Here is a 16,834-nt window from a genome sequence, read left to right as displayed (position 1 = left end):
GGTAATTAGTAGGACAGCCCTGGCTTCAAGAGAAATTTAGCTCCAGTGAGATTTGATGCTAAATTGTGGTCATGAAAACAAGTCCTTAAATTACATCAGAGAGATACCTAGCACCAGGATAAGTTTCTCATCAGCAATTAGCTGTGAAGTCCAAAAAGTTTTTGACCCACTTGGAGGAACAAAAAAGAACAGTAGGTTAGACTGGCTCTTTCTAACAGGTATAGTTGAAAACCTCAGAAGATTCAAGGCCTAGCAAGTGCAAGGGCAAACTGCAGATCAGTACTCTAGTTTGGGAGGAGATTATATAAAATCTTGCTCTAATTCTTTAAACATTCCTTGATGTAGAAATAAGTTTTTTCTCAGCCTATCATAGACAATGACAAGTGAGAACAAAATATTATGCCTTTAATTTCTTAAAAATCTCACATGAAGTAAAGACACAGGAGATAGCAAATGAGGCAGTTACTAAATCTACTCTCCAAAAAAGCAAAGTATTAAAGTGATAGCCTGATAGATCGAGATTGTTAAATCTTCTGTTTAGCCACACAAGCAGAACAAGACTAGCGAAGAAGTGTAATTCTGGATGCAACTACAGAATTGAAATCATGACACTCTGTGTGAATGCAATCAGTATTATTTCTGCTAATACAATTTTAGTAGGTATGATAGCATTGCATGAATTTGCCAATAGATTTTCACTGTTTCACACTGTTGTCCTAACGCTAGCCCTCCTGTTCAGGCGGAGGTATAATGATAGGGAAGGCTTTGAGACCTATTTTGCAGCTGGAGAAAGGAAGGTGAAATACCTTGTTCACAGCTGAGGGGAGGGCTAGCAGTATGAGATCCAGTCTGACATTTTATACAGCAGAACACAGAAAATATAAATATTTCCCAAAAAGTTTTAGGAAGAAACAAAAGGTAACGTAATTATCTTTCAATATTTTTAATTGGTTGACACTTGTCTTAGAAGTGAGATATGAGTAAATTTCCTGAGACTTTGTACAAGGGGGATCCACCAATAAAAATATCAATATTGGGGCACATTTTTTAACTTACTATCATTATCCATAATATCTGGGATTATTAAATACTGAAAGATAACAAGAAGGGGTTTTTTTTAGTTTTACATTGTGCATTTCACATTTAATTTTCCATTCTCTGAGTTACAGGGAAAGGAAGGCAATTGCAAGAACTTCAGCGAACGACAAACCAGCCAGGTGGGGTACTGCAGGTTGTACTGCAGAGCACACTGCAGAGATTTCGGTGAGTGCACCAAGTCAGCATCCTTGGAACTTACATAATGAAACAACATGACCCCACCTTGTCCCTACCACACCTGAGCTGATTTCTGCAGAGCCTCATGATTGTCCCCTGTGCTTTAGTTCTGGGAGATTTTATCATCGTGGTGCAGGGCTTCATAAACACAGGTTTATGTCAGCTCTGGCACTGTACCCAGGCAGGAGCCCAAAGCAGCTACATCAAACCAATTCTGCAAGAAGCAGCTCAATGTCTGTCAGGCTAGACCAAGAGCTGATGGGACTTCAGTGGGCTTGGTGAAGTTAGAAAACAAAGGGACACAGGTAGCAGCTAAGGGCTTTCTTAAGATATTTGAAGCTCTTACGAGCAGAGAGGAAAAACTCCAGAGACTTCAAGCTGACGTTGCCTCTAACACAACATCCATCAGATGGCTCAGCCCCTACCAAACCAAGCAGTCTCTACTTCTGACCTGTGGTCTCAAGCACCCCCTATTGGTAAATGACCAGTAGTTCAGTTCAAGGTCATCTTTACAAGGTTTGACCCTACAATTTTTTCCATGCACAGGAGTAGATTAGAAGTAGGTTACATGTTCACGGTAATTTTGCAAGCACAAGACTAACAGGACCAACTTATAAAAAGTGTACAGTGACAGCTTTTTATCCTTTTTGATATTTCTACTTCCTGTAGAATTTAACAGAGAAACATACCTCTGACATAAATCCAAGAGTGGTTCAAGAATATATACATGCATGGTTTTGTTTTCCTAGCTTCTGTTTGTTTTCTGATCAGAAGAATGTTGCTTGCTGGTAAGCAAGGAAGGAAATGCTGCTTTCATGCTGCTTTGCCCACTGCACCTCTTGTATTAGCCTGGTATAGCAGGACATCCATCTTTTACTGCTTCAGATCTTCAGCTAATAGCTCAACCTGCAAGATTTTCAAGACTAATGAAATCTAAACTATTACATGTTAGGCAAAATCTTTGCTTTTATATCACCTGAAGCTCAAAGTATGGTGGCTATAAGTACTTTGCTTTAAAGAGCAGCCTTAAACATGCAGCATGCTGTCTGGCCTGGCTGCCTCCTAACCTCGCAGCTGCAGGAGCCCTGAGAGCACATGGTGCCATACTTAGCCTACATAGGGTCCCAAATGCACTGTACAAGCAGTCTATATTCAAGGGCAGAGTCAAGGAAGCCCACTGAAAACATAGTAGCTGAAACAAGCTCTTCCGTTTCTTCCAAACTCAAGCCTCAACAAAACAATGAAGTCTAGTTTTGCACAAACACACTTTCATAAACAATGTTTTTAACTACAGGTAGCTGCTACTGAACCACCTTTTTACTCCCCTTTCTCTCATTTGAGGTACATAGTTTAGGTGCCACAAGACAGGGTTGACTAGTTCCCCAAGAAGTCAATAAACTACTTCTGACCTATGGTTAGCGATTTGATCTCTATATTCAGTCACACTCATTTCAGTTTGTAGTTCTGAGAACTATTTCCAAACCTTTTCATATCTTTAATCATGTTTAGGTGTCTTATATGAAAGCTCTTAAGAGATAACTGGCCATGTCAATGTTTCCCATGCAGTAGAAAATTTTGCAGTCTCCGTATAAAATATTAATGTAGATAGCCAGAAAGAAGAGCAACTGCATAAGATAAGGAGGCAAAACCACCTTCCTCCTCATCAAAGGAAATTTTGCGGGAAATATTTTAGAGGCAGGACTTGTAGGAAGAAGTAACATGTTTTATTAGACCTACTGGTATGTCTAATAAAACGAAAAAAAAGCTTTTGCATTCAGAAAAACTTCTGCAGTTTTACAGAGGCGTTTGCAAAAGTACGAAGTAAAAGCTGTATACATTTGTAGGGCTAGCTGCTCACAGCAAAAGCATGGAATATTGTGTTAAAGAGCAATAAATCTGATGTTCCTGGCAGGGAGAAGGGCTGGGATTAACATTCAGATAACAAAAGCTGATAAAGTGTGGTGGATCTGTAGAAGCTGGTATCAAAGATTCAGGCAGACCTGGGCTGGTATCCAAATACTGAGTCATAAGATGGAATAAACTCTATTATCAGGATCTTCATTGTTCAAGAATTTTCAACTCTCACCTGAAACACGAGGCAAAGATCTGGTTTCACTTCGTATAACTTCTGCTGTCTAAAAGTTAAGCATCTAGTTTAAGCCCTCTAACTGTTAAGAGAGGGAAGAAGGCAGCACCTCCAGGGCATGATTTATTCCCCCCACCTTGTCGATGTATGTTAGTAAAGAAAGATCCACACTGGAGCTCTGTCTCTGGGTTGCCTCTTTTCTTCATTGAGAAGTGCCTAGAGAGCCACCATACAGACGGCTGAAGTTAAATGAGATGAGTTCAGGCCTAACTGCTAGGTGTAACGTGCTGGTGGAAATCAGGTGGCATCATTCCAGGAGGTATTAGCAATTCACATAGTTCCCAGATTCTTTTTTTAATCATTTTTATGACTTACGGAGGTCAATTATGAAAAGCCCATCAGAACACAAGAAATGTTTGAAAATGCTACATTAGAGATGTATTAATATTAGTCCCTTGGATGTGCTAATGGCTGTGGCCTTCCTGGCCTGGTGCTTAATGCATCCAGTTTTTCTATTTACAGATTTACAGATTCTATTTTTGGAATTAGCAAAGAATATGAGCATATATATCAAAGACTGTTCTCATATCATGTAATTATAGTACTACTGACAAAGTAATTCTGGAAAGTGCCATTTAATTAAATATAAGCGTTAACTTTTTGCTTATAGCTTATCAGAAACAATTAGATTTGAAATATGGGCTATACACCTAATGTTTAAAACTTTAAGTAAAAGCATTAAAAGTACAAAATAACCAATTTTCATTAGCATTCTCCAGAGTTTTTCTGCTGAGCACAACATTAATTTTCATTGGCAAGGGGTTTCTTAGGTAATCAAGAGGTTGCAAGTTTATCTGGACCCTTCTTTGAAACCAAAAGCTTGAGCTGAATGGATGCTTTTAAAAGTAATTGACACAATTCAGGATAGGCGGGTTTTTTGCCAATTCTTCATGAACATCAGGCGTATTCTTGTGATTATTCAGGGTGTGCAGACAACAATCTAAGAACAGTTGTCAGCAGTCAGATCTCACAGCTTATGGCAAGTGCTTATTCCTTGCAAGCACCGCTTGATCAGCAGTTACGTTCATTAACTTGATCTATGATATGCTTTTTTATCCATATGCCTGTGCCAAATTATTTCTATGTACTTTTCCATCATGATGAAATAGCTACCTAACTATTGGATCACATGATTGATAGCTATCTAAAGTAGATATCTAACATCTAAAAGATATCTAGAATTTTGAGCTCTGCTGTTGCTTGTCTGAAGGAGTGGGGGGTGGGGGTAGAGGGGGACAACAGCCAGAGCTGTAATGAAAAAAATTAATTAGGAGATTAAAAGGCTTGAAAGAACTAGCTTCTTTAGAAGGTGTGTTTGACAACATACAGAAAAACTACACAGCAACTGATGAGAGCTGTTTTTCCTAGATCTAACATTTGGGTAAACAGAAGCAGCAAGATGATCTGAAATAACACCATCTGGTGAATGCCTGTTTCCCTCTTCAGCAGTCAAGAACTATGTGTAACTATAAACAAAGAATAAAATAGAAATATATGTAAAATTACTTTTCAGTCAAATGTTATATAGAATGAACTAACAACTGCTCTGGGAATGTAGAAAAGAATTATCTTAAATATAGTAGGACACTTCTGTAAGTGGTTCATACAAATACATTAGCAAACACAGCTAACAGAGTACATGCTTCCTGCAGAGTTGTGGACAGGTAAACTTAGCCCCATGTTGGAAGCCAGCTAGTCTGGCAATGAAATGTAGCAAAGATTTAAACACTAGAGAAGGTAGTATCCCAGCCAAAAAGTACATCGTTTGTTAGTCTGAGCTCAAAATCAAACCAGCAGGACATCTATTCATGCCTTTATGTATCAGCAGTCCCACAGCTGCCAGTGAGAACTCCCATGTTTCTATGGTTTTGTAAGTGACATGCTTCTCTGGATTGCACCTAACCATCAGTGGGCACTGACCTTACATCCATCCTGTCTAGAAGACAGCAAAGTTACAGGAATTTGACCAAGAAATTGCACCTTTGAACTAGATGTTTGATACTGCTGGTGGAGGAGGAAGTGAATACACATTTAGGTGATTTAACATTTAGCATTAATCCTATATTTTTCTATATGAGTGTTTAGCTTTACGTATGTACAAAGCCATGAAAACAACAGGGACCTCATTTTTCCTGGATCTTTCTGTTATTTTGCACTTGGTAATGGATTTGCAAAATCCTAGGAAAAAGATACAGCACCTCTAGACGTTGAAAATGCTAAAATATAAAATCTTAAATCCAACCTTTGCTTGGTATGTGCCATTTATTAAGAACTACTCGTTTCTACAGGCATTTGACAAGGATAAGAAGTGTAGTTTGCTCACTCTGCAGTCCTATGCAAATCCACAAAAGTCCATTTGCAACCATTTCTAGATATAATCTACACAGGAAACAAGATCAAACTTGATACATGTTTTGATTAGTTAAAAGAAACATGGTAAAAAAATCTGTGGAAACAGTTGAAGGTGAATTCTTTGCTTGGATCTTACCAAACAACTTACATGAAGCCAACAGAACCCTATTTATATAAAATTAGTAGATTTGAATCAGTTGAATGTCTTCTACTTTTCTTAGGGAAATTCTCTGCTTTTATTCTTTCTCCAAAGACAAGACAGAATTATTCTTGGAATGAGTTTCCATGCACTTCAAAATTTATAACTCTTGTAAGATATGTTCTTGTGAATAAATCGGTGACACTGATAGCAAGATGGAGCAAAGCTGATCTAAAAGTTTTGTTTTCAAGAAAGTACTGTCTCAAGATAACAAGAATGGAAAGTCAAATGTCTTCTACAGCAACGTAATGCAAGTTGACTTGAGTGTTGCCAGCAGGTTGAGGGAGGAGATCCTTCCACTCTACTCAGCACTAGTGAGATGCATCTGGAATGCTGTGTTCAGTTCTGGGCTTACCAGTATGAGGGAGACATGGACATACTGGAGCGATTCCAGCAAAGAGCCACAAAGATGATTAAAGAAGTGGAGCATCTGATATATGAAGAAAGGCTAAGAGAGTTGGGATTGTTTAGCACTGAGGAGAGAAGGTGCAGGGGGGATCTTATCAATATGTATAAATACCTGGTGGGAGGAAGTAAAGACAGAGCCAGACTCTTTCCAGTGGTACCCAGTGGCAATAGGCACAAACTGAAATACAAGAAAATCCTTTTAAACGTAAGAAAAAAAAAGATTTTAAAGGTGGTCAAACTCTAGACCAGGTTGCCTGGAGAAGTGGTCAAGTCTCTATTCTTGGCGGTATTCAAAACCCAACTGGACATAACCCTGAGCAACCTGCTCTAGCTGATCCTGCTTGAGCAGGGGCATAGGTCTACATGATCTCCAAAAGTCCCATCCAACCTCAACCATTCTGTGAAATGTATTCAACTGGTCTTACCACTTTTTGTCTTGTGTTGTCTCTCTACGCACATCAGAAATTTTACTGGCTTTGCAAGACTACTAACTAGGTACACACAGAAAAACCTGCAAAATCTGGGCATCTGTATTCTATTCATGTTAACTTTTATCTAAATTTTGAAGTGCTTTACAAGATAGTTTTTGATAATTTTCTGTAAATCACATTTTTAGTGGTATATCAACTGAAGAATATACAGAGCCATTTGAAAGCATTCCAAAATAAGCATGCACAATGCTTAACTTTGTAAATGTCATTGAGGAATTAGAAGTGTGTTTAGTCACAGGAGAAATAAGAAAAGCAAAGAGAAGCAGGTAACTGTAAATGTCAAAGGAGAGAGAAATTAAATTACGCCTTCACAGGGATCCACATAGGTACTGCAAGAGAAAATCCAGAAGGAGCTGAAGGAGATGTTTTTGTACTTGCTTGCTGACAGAGTAACATTCTTCACTGTGAATTAGTATTTCTCGTATTTTCATCCATGGAGGAAGGGAGTTTTGTTCTTTCCAAAGATTTTGAAAATGTTTTTCAAAGGGGGGTCACTGATCTTAAGTAAGCTTTTTGAAAGACACATTGAAACAAAGTTAAACCTTAGAGATGCAGTTTGACTGACAGAGTGGGAACTTTACAGCTTTAAAATTGAAGTTACAAATCATCATGAAGCAGTGATAATTTCAAGACCAAGGGTTTATATTATCTTCCCTTTTAAAACCCATTTCAGTACTGTCAAACTTTAGCCAGAAAATGCCAAATTTATTGCAAAAACAAAAGAAAAAAGTGTTTCTGCAAAGTTTCAAGAAAACTCAAATTGTTTTATTCACAAAAGCAGAAGTCAATAAAAATATAGATATCCTAATCAGTTTTACAGACCATGTTCATTTCTTCTCTCTTTCACTGACAGGCAAAGCATCATGAAAAAAAATAGTAATAAGCATTTACATCACAAATCCTTATTAACACAGATTCATGTAATGAGCAAATATGTTTCAAAGTTTTTGCATATAATTATAAATACAAAACAAAAAAAATACAGTTTCAACAAAACATTCCAAGAAAAACAGCTCTTTTTTGTTTTTATGCTGTATTATTTTTCAGTGGTGAAAAGAGTAAGTGCTGTCTCACTGGCATTTTACAAATACTTTTTTGGTTTAAATAAACTGAATTTTAGCATTAGTTCATTGGCCTTGTTAAAATATTTTGAGTTCCAAACCCCTTTGCAGATCAAATTAGGATGTTTCTGCTAGATTTACTTAAGTGATGCCAAAACGAACAGTCCAGACTGCTGCTAATAGCATCAGGAAACTCATTTTATTTGAATTATGGAGCACCCCATACAAAAATAACCAAAGATATCCTTGTTGCCCAAATCACACTTCTACCAGCGCATTGTTAATGTATGAAGCTGCGGCCAAATCCTTCCTGCATGCTGACATAAATCTTCCCTGGAAATGAAGAATCAGTTTTGCAAGATTCATACAACTATGGACACAGGGGCCATGGTGGAAAGCAACGGAAATTAACAAACAAGGAAAATCATTTCAGTTCTTTTTTAAAAATCTACTTAGTAGGATTAAACTTACAGGCAGAGAAATTCTCACCAAGATAAACAGACTAAATGCTAATTTTATTTCTGTGGAGACATGAAGAATTCAAATTCTCCTCCATTTTAAAAATAAATTCTGACAATAATGTTTCTAAAATGGCTTGCAAATGTATAGTTTCTCTTAGTTATTTGCAAAAGAATCAGAAAATGCTATCATTTTCCAAAAGGCAAATACTCAAATAGGAGAACAAATCACTGAACTACAAAAATTAAGGAAGGGTTGTCTTGCACAGAAAATAACTGTAAAACCATAATTAGTACTACCATAATTCTGATGATCAAAAACTACAACATCATTTCAGGTTACTTACATGCAAAATGCTTCCTGTCTATCTAAACTTTGAGAGCATCATAACTGGGAGAGAGTTTGCTTGTGTTTTAAAAAAACAGAAAATCCATTTTCATATATGAACAATGCTTGCTATGAAAGAGCTACATGAGAGATTGATTAGCTATGTTATTTCTCATACTTTCATCTCTGGTTCTTTAAAATTTCCAGCAGTAGATTTTTGACAAGTAGGGACTTATGCTTCATCCTGACTATACAAAAATAGTTGACAGTCAGAAGTGAAAACATCTTTGCCAAAGGAAGCCCCTATCCTCCTCGTGTTGCAGTCTGGATACTGGAAGTGGTGTAAGCTGTTGCAGCACAGATTTCCATCTGACTAAGTGTAAAACGAAATGCAGGCTACAATCCCACTGAATTCAATGTCAGAATTTCATACTCAATGTACAGAATATATGAAACAAGATCAGTAAGTCCTAGATACTGAAAAAAAAAGTCAGAGTATTTTCAGTGAGTTCAAAGCCTCTACTGAAGTTCTGTACAACTGCGTGATTCTTCAGTTTACATGACCACACCTATCTGAAAATTTTATTTCCCTTCAGCCCATGCTCTCTGTTGAACTTGTAGTCATAGTAATAGATAAGAATAGTATGCACTGTCTCCTTTTACAAAAGCAGAAATTATACATTACCAGCCATGATTATGTGGCATGACTCCAACACAATCTTCAAAATACAGATATTTAATAGAAAATTTTAATTTGCATTTTACAACATACAAATACGACACTATCAATATAGCAAAAGAAGGGAATTGAAAAATAATTTCAAAATATTTAAAGCATTAGCTTATAAAATAAATAATGCTATCTGAAGGAAGTATGCAGGTTTTCCTATTAGGAGGAGGCAGTTGCACTATTAACTGATTTCTTTACATCTTATTTATAGGTTTCATAATTTATGTAGAAAAATATACAAGAAACCAATTTTGGGGTAAAGAATAGGTTGGTATGTAACATTTAACATAAATAAAAAGCCTAATGCAAAACCAAAAAGAAAACCAATCATTTTATTTCTGTACATCAAGACTACAAATAGTATTTTAACACTTCATTTATTACCCAAATTACGAAATTATACATTTTTATATGGATACTAGTAAACATCTTAAAATCACTCAGTTTCCCCACATTTAAAAGGATATTGCTGGTTACTGCTTATTAAATATGAAATCCAACAGTTTCCAGTAACAGCAAAATAGTTTTTTGCATAAGAGATGAATACAAATCTGGTTGCAAATTCTGATGATTTAAAATATAAAACTAAAGTTCAGAGGGATGCACTTGTTTATGAATCTTACAGTTTGAACTATAATTCCTTTTCTAAGTTGACTGCAGTTTACATATGAATAACCCAATGATGTGCCTATTACAAGAGAATCAGTTTCTTCCATATGAAACCAAATATTTCCCAGCAATCAAATTATATTAAGCAGCATATTCCCACCTACTTCTCTTAGCAGAAATACTGCAGGCAGATGGATACAAAAGCTGTTTAATCACAAAAAATAATGAATTTGACTAGTGTCTACAGCAAACATAAGATATTTAAGATGGAAAGAAATGGTAGGGAAAAGGAATGTGAACACCACAGGCTTCAGATATAAAAGATAAAGCCTGATAACTTTGGTTCAAATAATTTTAATAGTTGTTACATGTGTATTTTTCCAAAGTCATGACTTCTGTATGTACTGGGTATGCAATAGGAGTCTGATACATTAAAAAAAAAACTGTACAGGCACAGAAGACAGAAACAGAACAGAGAAAACATGGATAGTCACATCCATTTACGACAGTGTTCAAGTGATAATGATGCAGCCAAAAGTTGAACTCAAAATAAGCATGCGAACCCGATTTCTCAAAGGTATTTCAGAAAGCACAAATGAAATTGTTTATAAATGTTTTTATCTCAGTGCCTACCACCTTGAGGGAAGGTAGTATAAAACAAAATCAGTTCTGTCTTAATTGCAACAACTACAGTTTGTAAACAATTCTACCACATAAGTAAAGATGTTGGCTTATCAGTAACGAGCATTTTCAGCCTCAGTTCTGGGATATCTGCAAACATCTGCTTCACTTCCATCTAAAAGATTAATTACAGGATGTTAGCCCTGTCTCATCCCAATGTGCTGCACAGTACACAACTTTATTGCCAGTTTGTGAAGTTATTTATACTTGAACAGCACAAAGCCAAAGCTTCATCTTTGGTTAATTTTACTGAGATGTCGCTGTTCTTTAAATGTGCTCTTTCTTCGCATAAACACAGAAAACTGCCACACTGCACACAGCATTCATTAGTTTGAATCTTAAAGCAGTGTCAATGTAATATTAATTAATGAAAGCTAACTAACAAATTGTGTTTAAAAATGAAACCTATTTGAGGGCATTTGATAAGACACAAGAGCTGCAAAAATCTAGACAGAATTCCCTTAAAACTGCTTGGGTATGGGTGCTGCTTATGGAGTAGGCACTGGTTAGTTCCTCTGCAGATCATCTGCATAAGTATCAGTTCAACTCAGCTAAGTTCAAATCCAGCAGCACATTCAATGGCATAAAGAAGCTTGCTCCGCATAAGATTTTCATCATAAAACTCAGGAAGCTTCAGCAAGTTCATGCAGGTACTGGCAGTGGGTAGCCTGTCTAAATCAGATCCTCCATTGTGAATGCAAAATGCAGGATACAACTCCTGAAAAAAAGCAACAGGAAAAATACGCATCAAAAATATATACAGGCCAAAAATCTAACTCATAACAGCTGGCACAGACTTCTAGGAAATAAACGATTAGATTAAAATCAGTCACAATGACATATTCAAAAGGCATTTTCATTCTTAGTTTCCCCCCAAAAGCACTCAAATTGTGTAGCACCTCCACCATCCATCAAAATTCATTATATTGCAAAAGAGAAAGCTGTCTTACCTGGTTCTGAAGGAAAAAATGTTACTGTTCATACAGTCTATTCTGCAAATACATGGTGCTAAAAAAGCAGTGAAGTGTGATACGGAAGAAAGTAGTACAACAGCATGCAAAAAGATTTTTGTTGTATTTGGGAGAAACAAATGATTCACAACTTCAGACTTTTCTTACAAAGGCTCCCAAATGCACACGGATGCTGGTTATTTTGTAGGAACAAGTAAATGACAGATACCAGTTACACTGAAGTTTTCTGACAGTGAAAAATACATGCTTAACACAGGGAACTATAGAACACTGAAGTAATGGAGATAAATGGAAAAGGATGTTTGAAGTTCACTTTGCATGGTATAATGACATGCTTTCTTCTGAGAATTACACTTTCTGGTTTTTTTTCCCATTTTGGCATTGTTTCAGTGGACACAAAAATAACAACAAAAACAATTTTGCTCTTGCTAATAAAGCAATGTGCTGAGCCGGTTTGAACAATTTTGTGTTAGACTTTAAAAGTATCCTGCTTTTATGCACAAATTCTATATGAGCATTTACTTGTCATGTTAAAGTGATGCTCTGAAGAGGGAGAGAGGGTTAATGAGCAGGCAGGCCGTAAACAGAAATTTGATAAACTCATGTTACCATGTCACTTTCTAACATCCAAAAAAAAAAATCCCAAATGAACCATTATCAAACATACCCTTTCAGTGTTTTCCTACTTGAGCTTTAGTTTGTTAGCACAGTGTAGATATATAAAATACATTCTTCAAGTTTGGGTATTTATCAAACGACCATTTTCCTGCTACACATCACATATAATCATCATAATTTTCATTGTTAAATTCAACATGTCTGATATTATTCAAGAGTCAGGTTAAAGGCATTTCTTTCCCTAAAGAGATTTCAGTGTAAACTAATCTTTCAGCATGCCTAAAATTTATGAATTTGAAGACAAACAGTACAGAATTCAATGGACCTGTTCATGTGTAAGATTAAGCAAGTATACACACTACTGTGGTTATAACATTCTGAATCAAGAGATACTTCATATTCTCCAAATAAAGAATTAACTTCATTTAAAGCAATTACACTCTGCATTTCTTCAGGTGCTAAAAGATTATAAAATCATTCAGCAGTTATTGGGATGATACAGATGTGCTTAATGAGTCTGTAATGATATAAATTTGTCAAAATGCTTTTTCTTATGTGATAAGCATGGATCTGAGGAACAGACATGTTCTATGTAATATTTTAATTGTTTTAATAAATCTAATTTCTTCTTCTGAGAAAGATGAGGGGCTTTTTTTTTCTTTTTTTAACCTCTAAAGCACTGCTTTTGCTGGCAAGGAAGTATTCATTTCATCAAATGCTTGCTGAGCTAAAACAGTTCTGATTTTAGACACTGGAAAAAAATCCCAGCTGCAAAGGCGGAAGGTCAACGAGATTTTAAGCTAAATTATTGTTCAAATGGAGGCCTTAAAATGTATTTCATGGCTAAAATGCTGCATTTTTAGTGTTTCTTTCAAAACGCTAATTGAATTCCCCTACTTTAACTTTAAAAATGGAAAAATGAAGTTCTAAATTGAAATGTCATGCCAAGGGCACCATTTGTTGCATAATTAAATACTGTACAGTGGGAAACTGCAATAGTTTAGAATTGAAAAGTATCATCAATTTATTATGTGACCTGATTAGAACTTAACAATTTTCAACCACACTTTATAATAATTTTTTTTGTCCATAACAATCACATTTATTAAACTTATTAAACTTTAATTAGCTTTAGCAAATATTATTCTGAGTCTGACTATGGTAGTGAGAGTTCTATGATGCAAAGCTAGACTGTGCTATCTGTAAGCTATAAACGTCAAGACATTTCCTTATCTTAAATTAACATGCACTAACTTTAACAAAACGGAACAGTTTACACTTGAGTATGCAGAAGATTTTAGAATAAGAACCAGAAATTGTGCTCCTCACAGAAAAATGTAGTATCAAAGCTGCAGACAATTTTAAAAGATATTTTGTGTTAAAGTCTACCCTCAACATAAATAAATTCAGACAGTTATTTGGCTGGTAATAGCACTTCCACAGCTTCACCTTCAAAGCTCTAAACAACATATTGCCGTAGGCTACTGATACATGACTGTTTACACCACCACCGATTGCCCATTTCCTTTTCTGGCAAACATTTGCATCTTATTGTTTCTATGGAGCCCCTGAAACTGCCAGTCTAATGAACAGTCCTCAGTCCCTTGATCTGCCGGCAAACCCACGTTAACACGTTGCAACTGCATGTGCTGTGCACCCAACTTCTGCTCAGTACTGTCCAGTAAAGCAGCAGTAATGCCTTTTCACTCTGCTTTCTTTTGCCAAGACTGCTGCATATGGTTTAGCTACAGTGAATTGTTCTTTTAACTTTGTTACCACGCTGAAAATGCTATGACTATTTTACTTCCATTTTTCCTACCCAAGTATGCTAAAGCCAGGCTGTGGTCCACTTCCTAACTACACACACTCCTCTACTTGACACATTTGGCCTCACTACACTCTGTTTCAAACAAATGTCTCACTGTTGGCCTTAATGGTTTTAGATTTTGGAGTCATTTCTGACATCTCTTCTGACATCACGTGGCTGCCTCAGAACTGGTGAGTTTACATCTGCCTCTCCTGCTCTTCCCTTGTAATAAAAAGGCAGTTAATAAATTTAGACTTTGCTTTGTTCCCACACAATTGTTTCCCAGTTCTCCCTTCATTACGTGACTGATTTTTAACTGTTCTCTTCACCTTGATCTCATCCCACAGTTTTCTAAGTATTCTTCCCACCGTGCTATCCAATCCTGTTCGCTGCTAGAGTAAGGAGACTGTACAGTGATATTCACAGAGGACTGGAGAGTTTAACAGCAATACTTGCAGACTTTAAATAATCAACTAATACTTTTGATGGGATTCACATCATTGAACAGCCATTTCCTTTGTCTCCATATCCAAATCTAGTCACCCTAAGCTCACCTTACTGTTAAAGGGATTCATTTCATCCTGAAGTAGACATGTAGAACAGTCAGACAAATGCAATCACTGACTGAAGGTGCCAATTCCACCTCTAGGTGCCTATACAAGTCTAGCTCAGCTACGGATCATAGACATTTAAGTTGGAGGGTATGTTGCCAATCCATATTTTAACATCATGGCACAGAACTGGCTACAACAGCTGAAGGGATTACGAGGAGGGCGAGACTCCATAAAGGGTTACAGAACTATTATGCCCCACATCAGGCTGAAATGTTCATGCACTGCAGTGACAGTGCTGCATACCCCTATGAGCTTATAGACAATAGGAAAATAAAAAGACTGAGAAAGAAGGACAATGTTAGGTGGCAGCATAAGGGGATAGACAGGTTAAGTGCAGAGATGGAGGTTAAGGCCAAAGGGGCATACAGCAGGATTTAAAGCTGTAAAGGCCATTCTTCCTTGCAGAATGTGGCAGTGAAAGCAACTCCTCCACTTTGAAATTGCTCTACAGCCTTAGAAAAAAATCCACATCCTGTATGACAACCTACTAATGCTTTTATATATCATAAATCATTCAAGTGGCTGAGGTCTGTAATGGATAACTCTGTGATTTCAATACTGGAATGTTTTCTGTTTTCCAGCAGAAATTTGTATTTAAGAAAAAAGTAAATCATTAGAAGTTTGGAAATTCTACTATTAAGTTTGTTTATTTCAGTAAGGGAAAAACAGATGAATACTACAAATATCTAGAGTTGGGGAGGGGGAAGAGGAAGGTGCATTTTTTGGCTTTGTTCTTTACATTTGACATATTTGACATCTTTATCATGTGTCACCCCTGGCCACAGGAAAAGTGCATAATTCTTAGAGCTGAGACACAGAAATTCTTCTAGTATTTGCCTTTCAAGTGCAAACTTGAAACTTTAAATGCTAACTATTCCAGAATGAACTTTTAGTCTATGATGCAAGAAAAAAATGTGTAGAATTCCAAATATATTGTCTCCACCTCCAGGCTATTACACACATCTGAAATTCCCGTTCCTATATAAAATGTTAGTATCTGTCCCTGAAATATTTATGATAAGAAAATGCTCATTCACACCACTATGTAATAGAGTAAGTATAGCTGTTTCGTAAAATAATACTAATAAAGCCTTCAGCACTCACACTTGCATTCATTTGTTATGGGTTCCTCTACCTGTTTTACTTAAATGTAGAAAATCAGTTACTATCCATTGCTAATTAGATATTACATCACACTATCTTATAATGTGAGAAGTCCTTTAACTCTGTTTAGCAACGCCTCTATGGAAGCTAAACAAAGCAACTCATCATATTTTACTTGTAAGCAATTGCATGAAACAATGTCTGTATTTATGATCCAGATAAGCTCACCTTTGTATTAATTTATTAAAGAGTACAACAGTAAATATGCTGTTGAACACCACACTAAAACTGATGGTGTTGCTATTAAGTGATAAGCATTGAACGTTCCCACATTTCTTGAGGAAATTATGTCCAAGGCCAGACCTTAGCCAGAATTTTGCAGCCCAACTGAAACTTCCAGTTAGAGTATCCCCAAAAATTAATTTCAAAATGTTTTCAACTTGCCTTGGTCTCTCTTTGGTTTTATAAACAGTAGACTAAATTTTTCTTCATACTTAAGGTTCACTGTAAATAACAATCTAAAGATAGTAGCAAAATAGTTAGATATGAAGAATAATGAGCCATAATCTTATAAACATACAAATGCTAACCTAAAGGAAACATAAGAAATACATCTCCAGCTTCAAATGCTTATATTTAAAGCTGTTGATGTATCCTAAGTCTTCCTTTGCCCAGTTTTGAAGACATTACTCTGAACTCAATCTGTTCCTTGAAGGTGGTGGCAATACTGCCTTTGTTCATTAATATGAAACACAGTCAAAACATGGCTGCAAGGATCTTTCATGACAAAGAGCAAGCACTTTAACCAGTGCTATAATGAATGCTTTTTTAGGCCTATTTCATATTTCTTGAAATATTTTAAAACTATACTCATTATACCCAAGTGCAAAGATTGAAGCTGTTATCTGTAGTCACAAAGGGACATTTTTCTCATATTTTAAATTCCTACAGATAAATAAAGCTTATATCACAAATATCAGTA

General features: G+C 36.2%; 1 protein-coding gene and 1 long non-coding RNA gene across 4 annotated transcripts in view; one reads left to right on the top strand and one right to left on the bottom strand.

Moving 5' to 3' along the window:
• Window positions 1–16,834, top strand: part of LOC112984872 (uncharacterized) — a 40,699-nt gene that overhangs the window by 921 nt on the left and 22,944 nt on the right. For 2 of the 3 annotated variants that reach the window (XR_003259608.2, XR_010387535.1), the window contains exons 2-3: window positions 1,170–1,263; window positions 14,271–14,325. This is a non-coding gene — a long non-coding RNA (uncharacterized LOC112984872). Of the gene's footprint in view, window positions 1–1,169; window positions 1,264–4,789; window positions 4,924–14,270; window positions 14,326–16,834 lie in introns of those variants that run through there. The other variant, XR_010387536.1, reaches the window with a different exon arrangement.
• The window catches only part of UBE3C (ubiquitin protein ligase E3C), an 83,270-nt gene continuing 76,198 nt past the window's right edge, over window positions 9,763–16,834 (bottom strand). The window contains exon 23 of the mRNA XM_026103006.2: window positions 9,763–11,456. Coding sequence (XP_025958791.1) covers window positions 11,286–11,456 — 171 coding nt within the window. The 3' untranslated portion in view covers window positions 9,763–11,285. The remainder of the gene's footprint in view (window positions 11,457–16,834) is intronic.

This window comes from Dromaius novaehollandiae, chromosome 2, assembly GCF_036370855.1.
Source record: "Dromaius novaehollandiae isolate bDroNov1 chromosome 2, bDroNov1.hap1, whole genome shotgun sequence".
Taxonomy (NCBI): domain Eukaryota; kingdom Metazoa; phylum Chordata; class Aves; order Casuariiformes; family Dromaiidae; genus Dromaius; species Dromaius novaehollandiae.
This window is presented reverse-complemented; position numbering and strand designations above follow the sequence as displayed.